Below are 15,886 nucleotides of genomic sequence, written 5' to 3' on the forward strand. Positions count from 1 at the left end.
CTTCTTGATTCAAAAGCTCTTCTGAGAAGGATCTCTGCTTGCCTGCACCAAGGATCTCTCTGCTCGTGGCTGTAGAAGGACAAGCTCACCACCTCCTGGCTAACCCACTCCTGTTGCCAATCCTCCAGAGAGCGCAGGAGCACCTATTGAAGTCTGGGTGCACCTGGGGGAGAAACAGCACAAGGGTGAGCCCAAGAAGCGAAGGCTTCCCATAGTGAACGATTTTTGGTCTAACCCAGCACCCATGCTTCCGTGGATTTGTTCATATGTGGAACCACATGAACAACCCAAAGGGACAATGGCTGGAATGTGGCAAAAGAAATCTGGCATCATACCTATCAACTAAGCAGGGCGAGGAATTTGTCGCTGGTGACAGTTTACCCTTGTATGGATAGTATAGGCTAATTCTGGTCACTTCAGCTTCTGTGCCTCGGCTTCTCCTACTGGAAGGAGAGTTCACATTTAACACCTTCTGAGGATGAAAAATATATATTTTAGTTAAGAGTGTACTTTCATACTCTCTATTTCATATTTGTAAGCACTTTACTGGAACACTTCTCAATTTCCAGCCTTCCTTCCCTGTGCCAACATGCTCTCCAGCCAAGCGGGGAATACTTGGCTCTGCCTCGGATGGATGTGTCCCTCCCTGTGCTTTCCGGTCTCCACACCCTGCTGTTTGCCTGTCACCCCTACCTACCATGCCCACACCCAACTCCAACTTTCAACCTATCTTGCCTTTAAGGCTCCTCCCCAAGTGCCACCTCCTGCTTATCTACATTCCACACGTTACTGTGTCCCTCCTCCCGCTGAGGGCCAGAGCACTTTGTGTTCTGACAGCCCTTGTCACAGGCTGCTGTCATTGGATTTCTCGTCTGAAGGGAGAGAGGTGGCAGTCATAGTCAAAAGAATGCTGCCCTGAGACTCACCCACCCAGGACCTTCATCTTAACCGAGGAGACATAAGATGTTATTGTAAGCAAGTCATCTTCTCACATTGGGCCTCAGTTTCCGTTCTGTGAAAGGAAAGGCCTGCAGCAGGATTCAGAAAGTTTCTTCTATTTCTAATGATGTGCTGTTCTTCAATGCCCCTCCCCCCCTTTCCCGCTGCAGGCTGGTGAGCCTGTTTAGAACAGAGACCGCGTCTCCTTTGCCCTGAGCCCCTGCAGCAGTCCCACCTGGCACTTGGACACTGCCCGTTTATCCAACAATGTCTTGTTTTATCCTCACAGCCCCCTGAGAGGCTGACCCAAGGCAGAGGCCTGACCCTTTGGAGGCTTGAAGAAGCAGAGCCACATGGTTCAAGGCAGGCCAAAGAAAGACTCAAGATTGGAAAACTGTGTAGTCCAAGCACTCCTATGTGTTAGGTTTGTGTCCGGAAGAACGGAGGAGTCACATGGACCAGTTCAAAGCATTTACTAAAGGATGTTCAAGCAGGTGGGCTGGGTCCGAACAGACTATAGCACCAAGGGAAGGGGTGGGGGGCTTTTTACGGGCACGGAGCAGACCCCCAGGGAGGTGAGTCACTCTGCTGGTCAGCTCCAGAGTCCAGGATGGAGGTGAAACAACAATGCCCTCTGGTTAGGGACGGTTGCTGTGGGAACAGGAAGCCCAGGAGATTTATGGCCCTTGCTCCTGGGAACTGCTCAAGGGGAGAGAAACCAGGTCTCAGCAGGACGCTGGCAGCTGTGCCTCAGTCGCCTCTCACAGTGGGGAACCTCGTGATCAGGTACGCAGACCCTCTTTGTTTCAGCACAGGTGGCGGCTCAGGTCCTGCGAGACCGCAGGCCACGGTTCCCAGCAGCACAGTGACCACTGGCCATGGCCTGTTTTGCAAGCCCTGACACAGGTGGCAGGTTTCGGGGTGGGCAACGTGGGGTCTCTGGCCCTAAAGCTACGGAGGGCCCTTCTAGCCAAACGCAGGATCTCCTGCGGTAGTTCTCAACAGGGGGATATTTTGCCCTCCAGGGGATATTGGCAATGTCTGTGGATATTCATGGTTGTCACAAGTGGGAGGGAGGGTGCTACTGGCATTTAGTGGGTAGAGGCCAGGGAAGCTGAGCAATATTCTACAATACACAGGACAGCCCCCCCCCCCCCGCAAACAAAGAATTACCCAGCCCCACAATGTCAGTTGTGCCGTGGCTGAGAAACCCTGCTCTGTGTCATACGCCTTCTCCTCCTGTCTCTCCTTAGTCCTACTTTCCCTTTAAGCAACAGATTCCAAATGATGTTGCTGGAACTCAGGGGGCTTTGGTACAATGACACACATGAACATGCAGCCTTGCTTCATTATCATGAAGAAGTAAACTCTAACATCAAGCCTCAGCACATCTTTCATAGGACCCCCTTACTGTCTTCCCCACAGCTTCTTTTGAAGGGGAAGAATTTCCCAATTTTGTTTTCTACAATTTGTCTGCTATGGGGGGAGGTTGGTGGGCAGGAAAAAAGAATAAGGGTGTCTTCCTACTTTAGGTACATTCTACGCAGGGAGTACAATAGAATGAAAACTTTATTCGGTATACGCAACTCTCCAAAGTGTAGGACAGAGTAGGTGGTGAATCCCTCCCCCCCTACAAGAAAAGAGGGCATTTAAGAATCAATTTACAGATTGCCTGTCAACAGATACAAGAAAGGGAGGCACTAAGAGCTCAGGTGTTCAGCGTGGTTGCCAACAGAAAGCAAGCCAAGGGGAGAAGATAGCAGCCGTCAGCAGATCCAGTTCACAGAAGCTGTCTGCACACTACTCTTCAGGAACTCAGTGTGTGAAGAAGGACTCCTGTGTCAGAGTAAGCTGAAGTCAAGAACACACCCAGGGCCACGAACACGATACCCGTCTTGGCCATTCAAAAGTTCCACAAAGACAGTCCCAACTCATTTGCTTTAGGATTTTCCTCATGTAACCAAAAATAGACCTCCTTTTTCCTTCTCCTCCTCTTCCCAAAGGCTGAACTGGCCCACTCATACTTCCTGTTGGCTGGAATATATTTTAATCTTTTTAGGGAACCTTTGGCCACGTAAGCAAATGAAGTAAATGTGGGAGGCGTCATCCTTACACGTCTAGCCCACAGCACTGGCTACAGGCAAGTGTACGCTCCGAAGGGGTTTTACAGGGAGAGCTGCAAAGCACACTTTCATAATAAAATAAGTGATTAGTGATTGCACCTGCAAGGGATGAATGTCCTCAGGGGATATTGGGCGAAGCTTCGAAAGCAGGCTTGTGCTCCATTCCCAAAAGGAGGAGCACGAGGCAGGGAACCCAAAATCTTAAGCTTCCTTCTGCTCTCCCCCATGTGAAAGAGAAAGCAGCCACTTTGATGTAATGGCCCTCAGTTTTCCAGGCAACACTCATCTCAGAAGTTCTTCTTATGTCTAACTCCAGGTGGTCTTAATTACAGTAGTTCTTAGCCACAAAGAACTGAAAAGGACTGGGAGTGGAATCCTGGAAGCTGTATTTTTCTAAAGCATCCCAGGTGAATCCACTGACCAGGCAGATTTGGGACTCACTGGTCAAACCTTCCCAAAGCAACTACCCAAGATTTGGGGGTTGGGGTGGCAGGAGCAGCTCTTCATGGACATCATGCTTGTGTGCTGTGTGTCTGTATTTGCAGTGGGAAAGAAATGGATCCTGAAAGGCAAGCATACACCTGGTTGTGCAACAGCAATCAGGGACTTGGGTAACAAAACCTGAATAGGAAAGCCAGGAATTCACTGAACCTTCCAGAATGAATGTTGAGAAATTATAGGTACAGAGGTCATGAACTCCCTGCAATCACTATATCAGCTCAGCCTGAAGGAAGTGACCAGTCTGACATGAACTAACAGGTAAGAGGACACCAGAGAACCAGGGTGTTGAAGGAAGAGAAGAACCAGACCAGAACAGACACCCTTTCCTGCTCCCTCTAACTATGAGCCCATCAAAGCCTGGGTGCGGGGACTGCTGGGTCACAGTAGTATCATCAGCTTACATGGGTTGAACTCTATGTCCCAGACCGCATGCTAAATGCTTAACATACTTCACCTCATTTAATTACCATAGCAACATTACGAGGGAGGATGTCAGTATTACTCTCACTTTATAGAAGAGGAAACTGAGTCTCAGAGGGCTTAAGCAACTTGCCCAGGCCACATACAGTGCAAGTGGGTCAGAACCGGCCCCCAAACCTTCACTTCCAACTCCACACTTTACCACCTTCTGGACCCGAATACCAGAGCCCCGCCAACCCTGTGGTCATGCACGTATGCTCTGCACAGTTGCTACATGCATTTACTCATGGATGGAGAACTTTGACTATAACTTATGTGTAGTGTAGGCGCAATTCTTCTGAATTAATCCTTTGAGAACAACAGTGGAAGCTAAACTAAATGCTTCTGTGAAAGAAAACCTGGTTGCCAAAGCCATGACCCCCACCCCACTCCTACTCTCACGTCACCAGCTCCATCTTTCGTTATTTCTGTATTTAAAAATGTAATATGTGCACAAGGCATATGATGATGTGAATTGGAAGTTTTCATGCAAAAGTAAATATCAACTGGCAGGCATCTTCAAGGCTCGGTGGGACGGCACACGTCACGGGGCTGGGGCAACAGGAAGGGTCAGGCCAAGGGGCAGCTGATGTTAAGAGGATGCTGGAGCGCATTTGGGGGAGGGGACGAAGAGCAGATGTGGTGTGGCAGTGGGAGTGTAGCACAAGAGGCCTGGCCAGGTGGCATTCACTCATTCAAAAATAATCAATGTTGATCCACTGCTAAGTGCAAAGCCCATGGTATGCAGAGAAATGGTAATAGATTCTGAACAGGAATCACAAGTCACACAGAGAGAAATCATAGGGTGATCAGAAGACCCACAGGAGATATTAGAAATCGTAGTCTGCTAAAAAGGACAGGCAATAAATTATCACCTGCTAATAATTTCCCAGTCCTGGAGAAAAGAAAGCAATTTCATCAATAGCAATGCTGGTGAGTGTTTACTAGGTGTTTGTTAACGGTCTTGAATTATATGAAGCACTTTGTAGTCATCATCTCATAGGTTTACTATGCGGAGATGGGTTTTATCTTCTCTTTAATAAAGATAAGGAAACTGAGGCTTATTATACAGATGAACAAATGTGTTCAAGGTCACACAGGTAGTAAGTTGCAGAGCTGGGAATTAAACTCTGATGTGTGTGACACCAAAATTCTCATCGATATCCCTTCAGGTTAGGCCCCCTGCCCACTTGCAGTAGAATCTCCTTGTCTGCTTATTAAAATGAAGATCCTCAAGCCCCTCCTAAGCCTCTGGTACAGGTGCCTAAGGTTTGGGCACCACTGTGCCGCCACTGCCTCCCAAGTATGGGAAAATGCTACTCTGAATGGAATCCTATTCAGAAGAGCTCATTAGAGACTTGGAAAGAATGTGAGCACCAGGAGAAAGCTACTGTCACATGGCTAAGAGATAAGCACAGTCAGACACAGAGCTTAGAAACGGAGAAGCAGGCTTCAAAGAGATCAGAGACAACAGAGGATTCTGTGGATAGCAACTCGAAAAGGCAGGTCAACACAAGAAAAGCAGGAGGCTCCTCCTTAACTATGACCTTGGCCCGGTCCTGGATTACAGTGAACTTGAATCTGGTCCTATCTTGGTGGAATATCAAACTCAAAGGCCACACTAAGCTCCTAAATAGGGATAATGAGTAACAAGAGCAGAAGATGGGAGAGTTTCGAGCTGTGGGCATACAGGGCGTGGAGTGAGTCTGGGCAGTGATTTGGGAGTCAAACTGAGTGAAAAGGTGTTGGAATCTGCTTTTATGTGGAGACATCTGCAAGGTACAGGGTGGCCTAAAGTGTCAAATGGCCCAGGCCGGTCCAGGCATCGTAGCACATTGCAGAAAGGATTCAGGCCTGGGGTGGAATGTTGCCTTACAGGGCCTCTGAGCTCTTCTAGATTCTGTGGACTCTACTTTTAAGTAATTGAAATGTTTCCCCTGTATCATTTCTTTAGGGTTAGGTTGTTAGGATTTGGAGAGAAATACTACTCATATTATTTCTACCTCTAGACAGAAGAATTAATCCAGTTGATTGGAAACAGTCAGAGGGTCACACTGTGCATTTCAATGTCATCTTATTTCATGATCTTAACTCCAGAAGATGGGTGCTGCTCATCAGCTGAGAAACTCTGGCTGAATGACACAGGGAGAGCGGGCGTGGGAGGCAGATAGATGACGCCACCTTGAGAATGATGTCACATCCTTCCTGGAATGTCAGTTCTGTAGACACTAACCCAATATTAATGTTGGACGGTATTAGTATTAAATACTTGCTGCTTTGTCAGGTGAAGGGAAGAAAGGAATTGAAATTTTTCTCAACCCCAGCAGTATCTTCTTTAACCTTTACTCCAAGCTTTGAAAAGTGGAGAAAAAGGGCAGGAGGGAAAGGAGGCCATGAGCGCCCTACTTAGGAATGAGACAGAGAAGTCCTGGGGTTACCCAGGGAAGATCTAGGGTGCTGTCCTCCCTACTTCTCTTTACTCTCCCGCTCCCCGTCCCCCCACATTGTCTCACAAATAGGTGTCCATGTTGGGTAGTGGACACTATCCGCTACCCAAATCAGAAGTTTTCAGTTTTGGTCTCAGCTCTACCAGCACCTCACTCTGACCTAGTCAAAGTCAGCTGCTCTTCGTGGGACTCAGTTTCCCCACCTGTAAACCAAGGACCCAAAGCTCCTTTTCACATAATCAAACTAAGTACAGAGAAAGTTTGGAGGGATCTACTGAAGGGGGGGAGGAGAGGAAGGAAGAAGAAGAGGAGGAAGCAGCTGCCACCGCCAGAACCTCCGGGCAGCAGGCAGCAGTAACGTAGCAGAAGATTCCTTAGGATCTTGCTACTCAAACTGTGGTATGCAAACCAGCAGCAGCCGCATCACGTAGGGATCTTGTCAAAATGCACGTTTTGATTCCCTAGGTCTGGGGCAGGGCCTGAGACCCCATATTTCTAACACATTTCCAAGTGATCCTCATACACTTTAAACTTGGAAACGTCCTGCTCTAAGACATCATCAATCCATGAATCAACTGTGGATGTGCCTTTTTGTTTCCCCTTTCAGGGGTTCCTATCACACTCCCAAATTTTCTAGCTCTAGGACTACTTCCAGTGGCTAGAAGAGCTTGAAATGTAGTGGTTTTCTGGCTTGGGGCTTAGAGAAATGCCCCATGTTCCTCAAAATATTACACTTATACACATACATTTACTAATAAATTAACCCACTAATGAATTCACTGATTCTATTTGAGAAATACCTAAGGGGCAGCAGGCACAGCCTGAGGGCTCAAAATAAATGGAGGAGTAGGGCCTGGCCCCTGTTCTAGAGAGTTTAGGGACACGCCTAGACAGCCAACTCCAACTCAGTGTGGTAAGTACTTACGTAATTAGCAAAGAGGATACATTCCAGTGACATGTTTATTGTCAGAAACTATGTTGTCCCAGGCAGAAAAAATTCTGGAAGCTGTCCCAGGTTGTGTCTGCCTCCAGCATCCGATTCTGTCTTTCCTGTGGCCTTAACTCTATGGCTCCTCTGCCCACAGAGGAGGATGTGTTCTTGGGACAGTCCCTGTCTGGTGACTCACAGGATACTGACAGTGATGACTTGCTTAAATTCTTCTCCATTCCCCAGTGATAAGGACTTGTGGTGTGACCCTTCCCTTGGCCCAGGGGTTCTTACGTTGAGATCCACAGACAGGTTATTTTGGGCCAGGGTATCGGGGAGGAGTCCATGTGCAAAACGTTGTGTGTGTGTGCTTAATCCATTTGTCTTAGGAAAGGCAAGGGGTGGGCGTGGGCAGCAGTCTACAGGTGGGCAACACATTGACCACAGGGAGACAACTGTTGGGTCTGTTTTTTTTCAAATTTAGGCTTCTGAAACCACAGAGAGCCTATCTTTGATGTATCATTCTTAGTTCAAATCCAGCCATAGACATGAAAGAGGAGAAAATGTGTTTTGAGTAACATCTAAGGCAGAGAGTTCCATGTCATTGCTATGTGGCTGACTGCATCATGAAGTTGTTTTGCAACATAAATTTACCTTTCTACTTCTGCTTTAGAATAATTGGGGCTTACTGGCTATGCTGTGTGACCACTCTTCTCAGCCTTCCTGTCTGTGTCTGGCAGGACTCATAATGCTGAAATGAGTTGTCTTCCCGGATGCAGAGCACCTGAAGAAGAGAGGGAGCATGGGGCGGCCCAGGAGCAAGTCCTTATTGTGGGAGAGTCAGAGCTGACTTTCATGGATAACCCAGAACAGATCCTCCACAGCAGCTGTCAACTGCAGAAGGGTTTTCCAGACAAGAGCTATTGTTCAGTGTGAACAGAGAACTGGCAGGCCTGGCTGGCCCCAGGGGAGAAGGGAACCCAGCCCTGAGATCTGCTTCCAGGGGCATGAGACGAGAATGAGATAAATGCTGCACGAGGACTGATTTTAATGCAGAAAGTTGACCAAGGGGGTGGATTTACAACTTCACATTACATAAGCCATAGATTCAGAGAACTAGTCCATATACATTTATCAAGTGGGCATTGGTTAAGAGCTTCACAGCCTAGCAGGCACTGCTACTAGGTGCTAGAGTGACATCCAAGAACAGAACAGACACAGCTTCCAGCTCTCACGGCCCTTACAGTCTAATGAGAGATGGCAACAGGCTCAAGTGTATTCAGTGTTATAATAGGGGTGACACCTCCAGGGTGCTATGGGGGCACAGAGGAGGGACAGCAAATCCTGTCTTAGGAGATCATGGAAGCCTTCTTGGAGGAAGTGATATTGAGGTTGAGAGCTAAGAAGTTAGGTAGGCCACAGGGTGAAGGGTGACCACAGGAAAGAATTTCAGGCAGAAAACAGGATGTACCCTCTCTGGGGTATATGGCCATATCTGACAACTAAGGCAAATGTTACATTATTTTTGTTTCTAGAGTTGTCTGTTCAGGGTTTATAATCTCCTAGCAGAGTACTGGCAACCAGAGCTAACAGATATTCTCTATCAGAGTTTGCAAAGTGTGTCTTGGTTTTTCAGTTCTGGAAGGTCCAGAAACTTCTAATGTGACTTTCATTTTTAAGTAGTATTTGATTTCTTAAAAATAAACTTTTGTATTTTTGAACAGTTTCAGATTCTTATTTGATTTTTAACTTTATATTTTGAAATAATTTCATATTTAAAGAAGTTAGAAAAATAGTGTAAAAAAGCTGCCTTACATTAACTATATTCACCTATTGTTTACATTTTGCTATATTTGCTTTATTTACTATGTCTATCTACCTATGCATACCAACACATTATCTTTGCCAAACAATTTGAGACATCACACCCTTTACACCTAAATACTTGAGAGGTTATCTCCTAAGACCAAAGACATTCTCCTACAGAACTGCAGTGCAGCATGATGATCACATTCAGGAAAACTAACAGTGATACTAACTAAGCTATTATCTAATACAGTCTGTATCAAATTTCACCCACTGTCCTAATAATGTCCTTTACATTCTTCTAGCTTGAGATCTAGTCAGGTCACACACTGTCTTTAGTTGTGGTGTCTCTTTGGGGCCCTCTAACCTAGAACAGTGCCTCAGCCTTTCTTTGTCATTCATACCATTGATGTTTTTGAAGAATCCAGATACGTTATTTTGTAGAACGGCCCTTAATGAGGGTTTATTTGATGTTCGTTCATCATCAGATTCAGCAGATGCACTTCTAGCAGGTGAGTGATGTTATGTCTGTTTCAGGAGAGCACATCACTCATGATATCAGTGTATCTCATTACTGATGATATTAACTTTTATTTTGGTTTTTGATAACTTTTTAAAAAAAGATATTGTTTATTTATTTTTAGAGAGGGTAAGGGAGGGAGAAAGAGAGGAAGAAAGAGAAGGAGAGAAACATCAATGTGTGGTTGCCTCTCACACACCCTCAAATAGGGACCTGGCCCACAACACAGGTATGTGCCCTGACTGGGAATTGAACCAGTGACCCTTTGGTCCGCAGGCCAGGGCTCTATCCACTGAGCCACACCAGCCAGGGCTGGTTTTTGGTAAATTTTAAGCTTTAACGCAAACATACATATCCATATGTGTTTATATTCAAATTGGATCACAGGGAGATGAATGAGCTGACCTGCTCTACATTACCTTGTTTGAATGCAGACTTCAGTGTTGAGTTTCTCCTGCCATCTCTGCAGGTATTGGAACTTCTTGTAAATGAGTCAATGATTAATAAGATTGTAGCCTTGTTTCGGCCTTTAGAAAGGCTGGATGTAAAATTGTAGGAGTAACAAATGACTGCTTACCCATGTAGATCAAAATTTTCTTGATATTGTACAATCAAAACAACATACAAAATAAAACTGGAATCCTAAGGCTGACATAAGGTGACAATGAGCCCCCATTGGACTGATTTGGGTTCATCAAAAGAGCCTCATTTGTCTCAATGCCTGATTTTATACTAATTTGGGCTTATAAGATATCCTTTGCCTATGCTCTATATATGTACTATTCATTGGGCTCCTGTATAGGATATTGAGTGAAACAAGAGTTCCCTTACTTTGGACATTTGAAAATCACAGCTGTATACCACTATAAGTCATACCCACTATACGACCTCTTTTGTTCTAACAATCCAGGGCTCAGTAAATACACGCATGTCCATTTACTAATGGGTCATTGAGTGTGGTCCCTAGTTGCTCCCAATTGAACAAAATTTGAGATTTCTTGCTTTTCTTTTTGAAATTCAGTTCTCCTGATGTTAAAGCATACCAACACAAACATTTTATGAATATACCATACTCTATGCAAATGACCCAAATAAGGACACTCCTACCATGGACAGTGTCTAGCCCAGGGGTCCTATTCCACGAACAAGGACAATGAGATCCAGAGAGGTGGTCAGACTGCAGCTCTGCCTGTGCAAGGGGTTGAGGTACCTTTTCGATAGTAGAGGTGCTCTCTCAGGAGCTTATCAAGCTGCCTTCCCCCTCTCTCTTGGCCAGGGTGGGTTGCTGGCAGCCGAACCAGGCCTTGAGTAGGGTTCTTCAGGCTGGTTTACTCTTCTCAAATTGAGCCATAGAGTTGGAGCCCATCCAGGTCTTTGGGGGCTTCTAGATTTTCTAGTAGATTTTGGAATAGAAGATGGTCCTAACAGAAGCACAAGACAGGAGAGGAGCTGCCTTAGAAAGCTATTCATAATATATTTTCATTGGGAAAAAGCAGTCTAAGTTCCAAAATGTTTTTCCAAACTCAACCAATGTATCTACAAATTGGAGACCACTGAAACGTATTCCATTCCATCTAACCATTGTGGATTTCATATCTACATATGCCAGGCAGTACAATAGCTACTTGGTGGGTGCCAAGGGGGTATCAGGAAGTTTAGGGCATGGCCCCATGCTCAGGAAGCCTACAATAATACCAGGGAGATTATCCATACATATATTAAAAACATAATAACAATATTAGAGGATGTTTGACGACATGTTCAGATGAGTGGAGAGAAAAATGGATCACGGAACACTGGGAGTGGAAAGTAGTCTGTCACGTGGTTAAACGCTGGGGCTCATAAGTCGAACGACCTGGACAAAAATGCAGCTTCTCCACTTCCTAGCCATGTGGCAAGTTACTTAAGCTCTCTAAGGCGCTTAGAAGTTTTGGTCATTTCTATTGTCACCAACGTGTTAGCTATTATTATTCTCTCGATCTGAGCGTGAAGCATCATTTCAAGGATGGAGAGGATGTGAGCAGAGGAGCAGGAGTGGGCTTTGAGACTGGGTGACGATCATAATGAGTCATCCTCAAATAAAAGCACCGCAAGCTATTTTCGTAACTTTGTTGGCATTTACAAGCAAGAGCGGGAGGCGGCAACGCTGGAAACCTGATCCCACCCACCCTCTACGTCCACTCTTCTCGGCACCGCCCTTCCGAGATCCCAGCACTGGACCCCAGAGGGCGCTGCCGCCCCGCCGCCAAGCCCGGCTGGCGCGCGTCCCCGCCGCCCCCCACGCGCGAGCGCGCCGCCCAGGTGAGGAGGCGGAGGCCTGCGCCGCCGCGGGGCGGTCTCCTCCGCCGGCGGGGCGGGGTGGGGCGGAGCCCGAGAGGCCGGGGCCTGACGGGGCGGGCGGCGGCGGGGCCGTGGCCAGACCAAGGCCAGAGGCGGGACCAGCCGCCGCCGTCTCCGTCTCGGTGTCCCGTCTCCCACAGCGCCAGGCAGCTGCCGCGGGAGAAGCGGAAACTGCCGGGTGCGTCGCGCCGACCGAGAGCGCGCCGAAGAGCAGCGGGGCGGCCTCTGTCTGGCCCAGACCCGCCAAACGGAGCCCAGCGCCCCCTCCCCCGCAGCCCCCCAGCCTCGCGGCCCCGCCCCAGCCCCGCCCGAGCTCCCCGCGCCCCCCCGCGGACCGGCCCCCGCGGCCCCAACGCGCCCACCTGAGCCAGTCGGCGCCCACCTGAGCCTGTAAGCCGGCGCCATGGCGGAGCAGGAGAGCCTGGAGTTCGGCAAGGCGGACTTCGTGCTGATGGACACCGTCTCCATGCCTGAGTTCATGGCCAACCTCCGACTCAGGTGAGGGCGGAGCGGCCGCACGCAGTGGCGCTAGCCTGCGCTTTCCCGAGAGGGGGCGCCCCTGCGGTGCGGCTGGATTGGGGGTGCGGGGGCGCGCCGAGCTCGAGGACTGGAGTGCAACCGGAGTGGAGTATCCCGGGCTCCTTCCCGAGAAAGGGCGCCCCGGGGCGCGGCCGCATTGGCGTGTAAGGGGCGTGCCGAGTTCGAGGGGTGCGCCTTCCTGAGAGGGGGTGTCCCTGGGTGCTGTCGGGACTCGGGGATGGTGCGGGGGAGGTGTAAGGGGTGTGCGGAGCTGGGGGCAGCGCTTGGGGCAGAGCGGGCTGGTGCGCTACCCCAGGTAAATGATGTGGGCGGGCCGGGTGACCTAATGGAAACAAAATTTAAGGAAAAGAACTTGAGGAAGAGTCGTGGCGGCCCCGAAGTTCTGGGAAGACTAGAGGGTTGTTTAGGGGAGAAACTAAGGGCTCATCCCTGTTTCGAACTTGCTTCTTCTTTTTTTCCTCTTCCTTCTTCCCCACCCCTCCCCCCACCCCGCCCCCACCTGGCGTGTCTCCATCACGTCATTCAGGATGCTTTGGAGCGATCCCTGAGCTGTCTGTTCCAGGACACTGGCTATTTTTTAGTTACTCTCTAAACGTAATTAGACACGTTTCCAGACATCGAAGAGACTGCTCGGCTTGCCAGTGCCAAGATAAACTGTCTGCTTTTGACAAGGCGTTCATGGTTTCAGTTTTTTCAAGGAGTTATGGATGGAGCCCTTGTGTTATTGACATCCTTGAACACACAGTCACCGCTCAGCGCCCCCAAATGGACTTCTAAAGACGTATTTCAGAACGTGTTGTACATGGGATTATTTCTCTTTTGATAGAGTACTATGTAAGCAAAGCTTTAAGGTAGTTAAAAACAACAACAACATTGTAGTAAATAGAGTTTCAAAATAACTGAGTTTTAAGGTGTTTCCTGAAAGTTCTAGCCCTATTTCTGGTAAGGTTTATAGCTAAATATCACACCATAAACTTATCAAATAAAAATCATAATCTAGGTTTGGGTGCTTAACTAACCCCACTTCTCAGTATTAATAACCCCTGCTAGCCTCAATTTAAATTTTTAAAAACTATCTGGCCTTTTTTTTTTTTTAAGATTCCATTTATTTACTTTTAGAGGGAGGGTAAGGGAGGAAGAGAAACATCAATGTGCAAGCGATCAGTTGCACGCCCCTAACTGGGGACCCCATCCACAACCCAGGCATGTACCCTGACTGAGAATTGAATCAGCGACCTTTTGGTGTGCCGCTCCATCTACTGAACCACACCAACCAGGGCTCACTTTAAATTTTAAAAACTTTTTTAATCTTTGCAATTGCATACCCCATTGAGTCTTCAGTTGCTCTTGGCCCGATTCCCTTGTACCCCAGAGGATGGAGCAGGGGCACAGACCTGATTTTCTACACCTGCCTATTATAAAGACACCTCAGTCAGCACTTGTGAGTTTCCTCATTTGTAAAATAACAAGGATCTTCAAGATTTTTCAGCGCTTATTTATAGTCCCTTTTGCTTTCATATGTCACTGGTTACAGAGTTTCTTAGTGTGAGGTTTGACTCTTAAGAAAGATTATTAACATGAGCCAAACTTAACTCCTGTGAACACAGAAGAGAGCTTTGCAATTTATAATAATTCTATGTTGTGTAAGGTACTCCGGTGGGAAGATTCAAAGAACTGTAAGATGGGCTTCTTACCTCTCAGAGAGGGGTCATGTTAGTGAAGATAGGGAGAAAGGTGAAGATTTCTGTTGACTTAAATAATAGTCCAAGAAAACAATAGAAGAGTGAATTAAGCCTTGTAGAGCTTAGGTGATTCTTTGCCAAGTAGTAGTACAAGCTCCTTGTTCTGGAGTTCAGAAGAGGGAGAAATGCTTTAAACACATTGTTGAGGAAAAGAGAAGATGTGTTACAAAGGGTGGGTAGGACCCTGGGACACTTGGTTTACTTCGCAGAGGGTGACCAGAAACCCACTGCAGTTACAGGTGCGCTTATGAGATGTAGTGTTTTCATCTCCTAGAACATGGGTGGTTGGGCCATCCCATGTGTATATGGTTGCATCTAAGCGAAATTGGAGTATATTTTGTCTCTCAGTTATAGGTGTGCCTGTAGCTGATCATTCCTGCCTTCCCCAAGCTGAGACGTCTCCTCTGTCTCCATCTGGAATGTCCTGTCCTTTGCTCTCTACCTGGCTCTTCTCCAAGGCCCACTTTTGCATTTATGGTCTGTAACATACAATTAGGCACTTAAGGCTACAATTGCTTCAGGGGTCTGCGTCATTCAATCTTAATTTTAATTTTTCTGACAGCAGCCCCCAGCCTAATGGGGGTCACATAGTACATTACTATGACATTTATTTATTTTTTTGCAGAGAAAAAAAGGAATGTTTCACTTCTTGTTTTGAAGCTTTTATGATTGTCCATTTAGACTTATCTTCTTATTTTGCTGCTATGCTGGCCTTCTTATTTCCTGTTGGAGCTAAAGCTTGATTTTTAGACATCTGCTACAATTGATGCAACTTTTCTGTTACTGTTATTATTTTTAAACATTGACTTAGCTGTGTGTCTGTGCTTGTGAGTCTGGATAAGGCAAGGTTAAAGGGGGGAATGTGGATTAGTGTGAGTTAGTACCTATATCTGAGGAGTTTCAATTCTGATTTTTACCCTAATGTTCATAACTGCTAGTCTCTTGAGGGCTGCTGCCTTTCCCTTCTAGAAGTTCCTTACTAGAGGAGATTCGTTCTGTTTCTTTGTTTTTACTTTTGGTGGAGGTGGAGGTACTGGTGGTTTTGGCTGTGGCTGAAAGCTGCTCGCTCACTTTCAAGGGCCTGTGCCCAGGAGTAAGATTCCTGCACAGGCACCTCATGCCTTCACCATCAGGCCCGGGTCCTGCCAACAACCCGAAGGACCCTTGAAGCCCTGACCGTGGCCTCCCCAGCATGTTCTGTTTTCCCTGTAGCCATGCCCCTTTTGGACCTGGAACCCCTGTGTCTTTTTGTCCTTGCTCGGGCCATTCCTGTACTTGAGCTTTTCCAACATTCACGGCAGCTTTGCACCGTGTCTCTCGAAGTGAGCGTTCTGCCAGGACAAGCCACACGGAACATCTGGTTCTCCCTGTGCTCCTCACTCCTCATTTAGCCGACCACGTGGAAGGGGACATGCAGGCCGCTGCTCTGGAAGGGACTTGAGCTGAGGACAGTGGCCCTGGGAGCTTTGCTTTTCATTTTGTAGAACAAAGAAACACACCATGGGCTTCCAGGAGTCCAGTTTTCGAACTTGGTTGTTGGT

General features: G+C 47.4%; 1 protein-coding gene and 1 long non-coding RNA gene across 3 annotated transcripts in view; one reads left to right on the top strand and one right to left on the bottom strand.

The window, feature by feature from the left end:
• Positions 1–349: 349 nt before the first annotated feature.
• Positions 350–12,725, bottom strand: LOC149998110 (uncharacterized). 2 transcript variants are annotated; one of them, XR_016514253.1, is made up of 4 exons: positions 12,446–12,725; positions 10,934–11,144; positions 927–1,012; positions 350–472 (listed from the first exon to the last, which is right to left on the bottom strand). It is a non-coding gene; the product is annotated as an uncharacterized LOC149998110 (long non-coding RNA). The 2 variants fall into 2 exon arrangements; XR_016514252.1 differs by lacking the exon at positions 927–1,012.
• The window catches only part of LOC149998111 (unconventional myosin-Id-like), an 80,883-nt gene continuing 77,381 nt past the window's right edge, over positions 12,385–15,886 (top strand). Inside the window, exon 1 of the mRNA XM_090292488.1 lies at positions 12,385–12,561. Coding sequence (XP_090148614.1) covers positions 12,467–12,561 — 95 coding nt within the window. The 5' untranslated portion in view covers positions 12,385–12,466. The remainder of the gene's footprint in view (positions 12,562–15,886) is intronic.

Source organism: Furipterus horrens, unplaced genomic scaffold, assembly GCF_987537825.1.
Source record: "Furipterus horrens unplaced genomic scaffold, mFurHor1.1.pri manual_scaffold_11, whole genome shotgun sequence".
In the NCBI taxonomy this organism is placed as follows: domain Eukaryota; kingdom Metazoa; phylum Chordata; class Mammalia; order Chiroptera; family Furipteridae; genus Furipterus; species Furipterus horrens.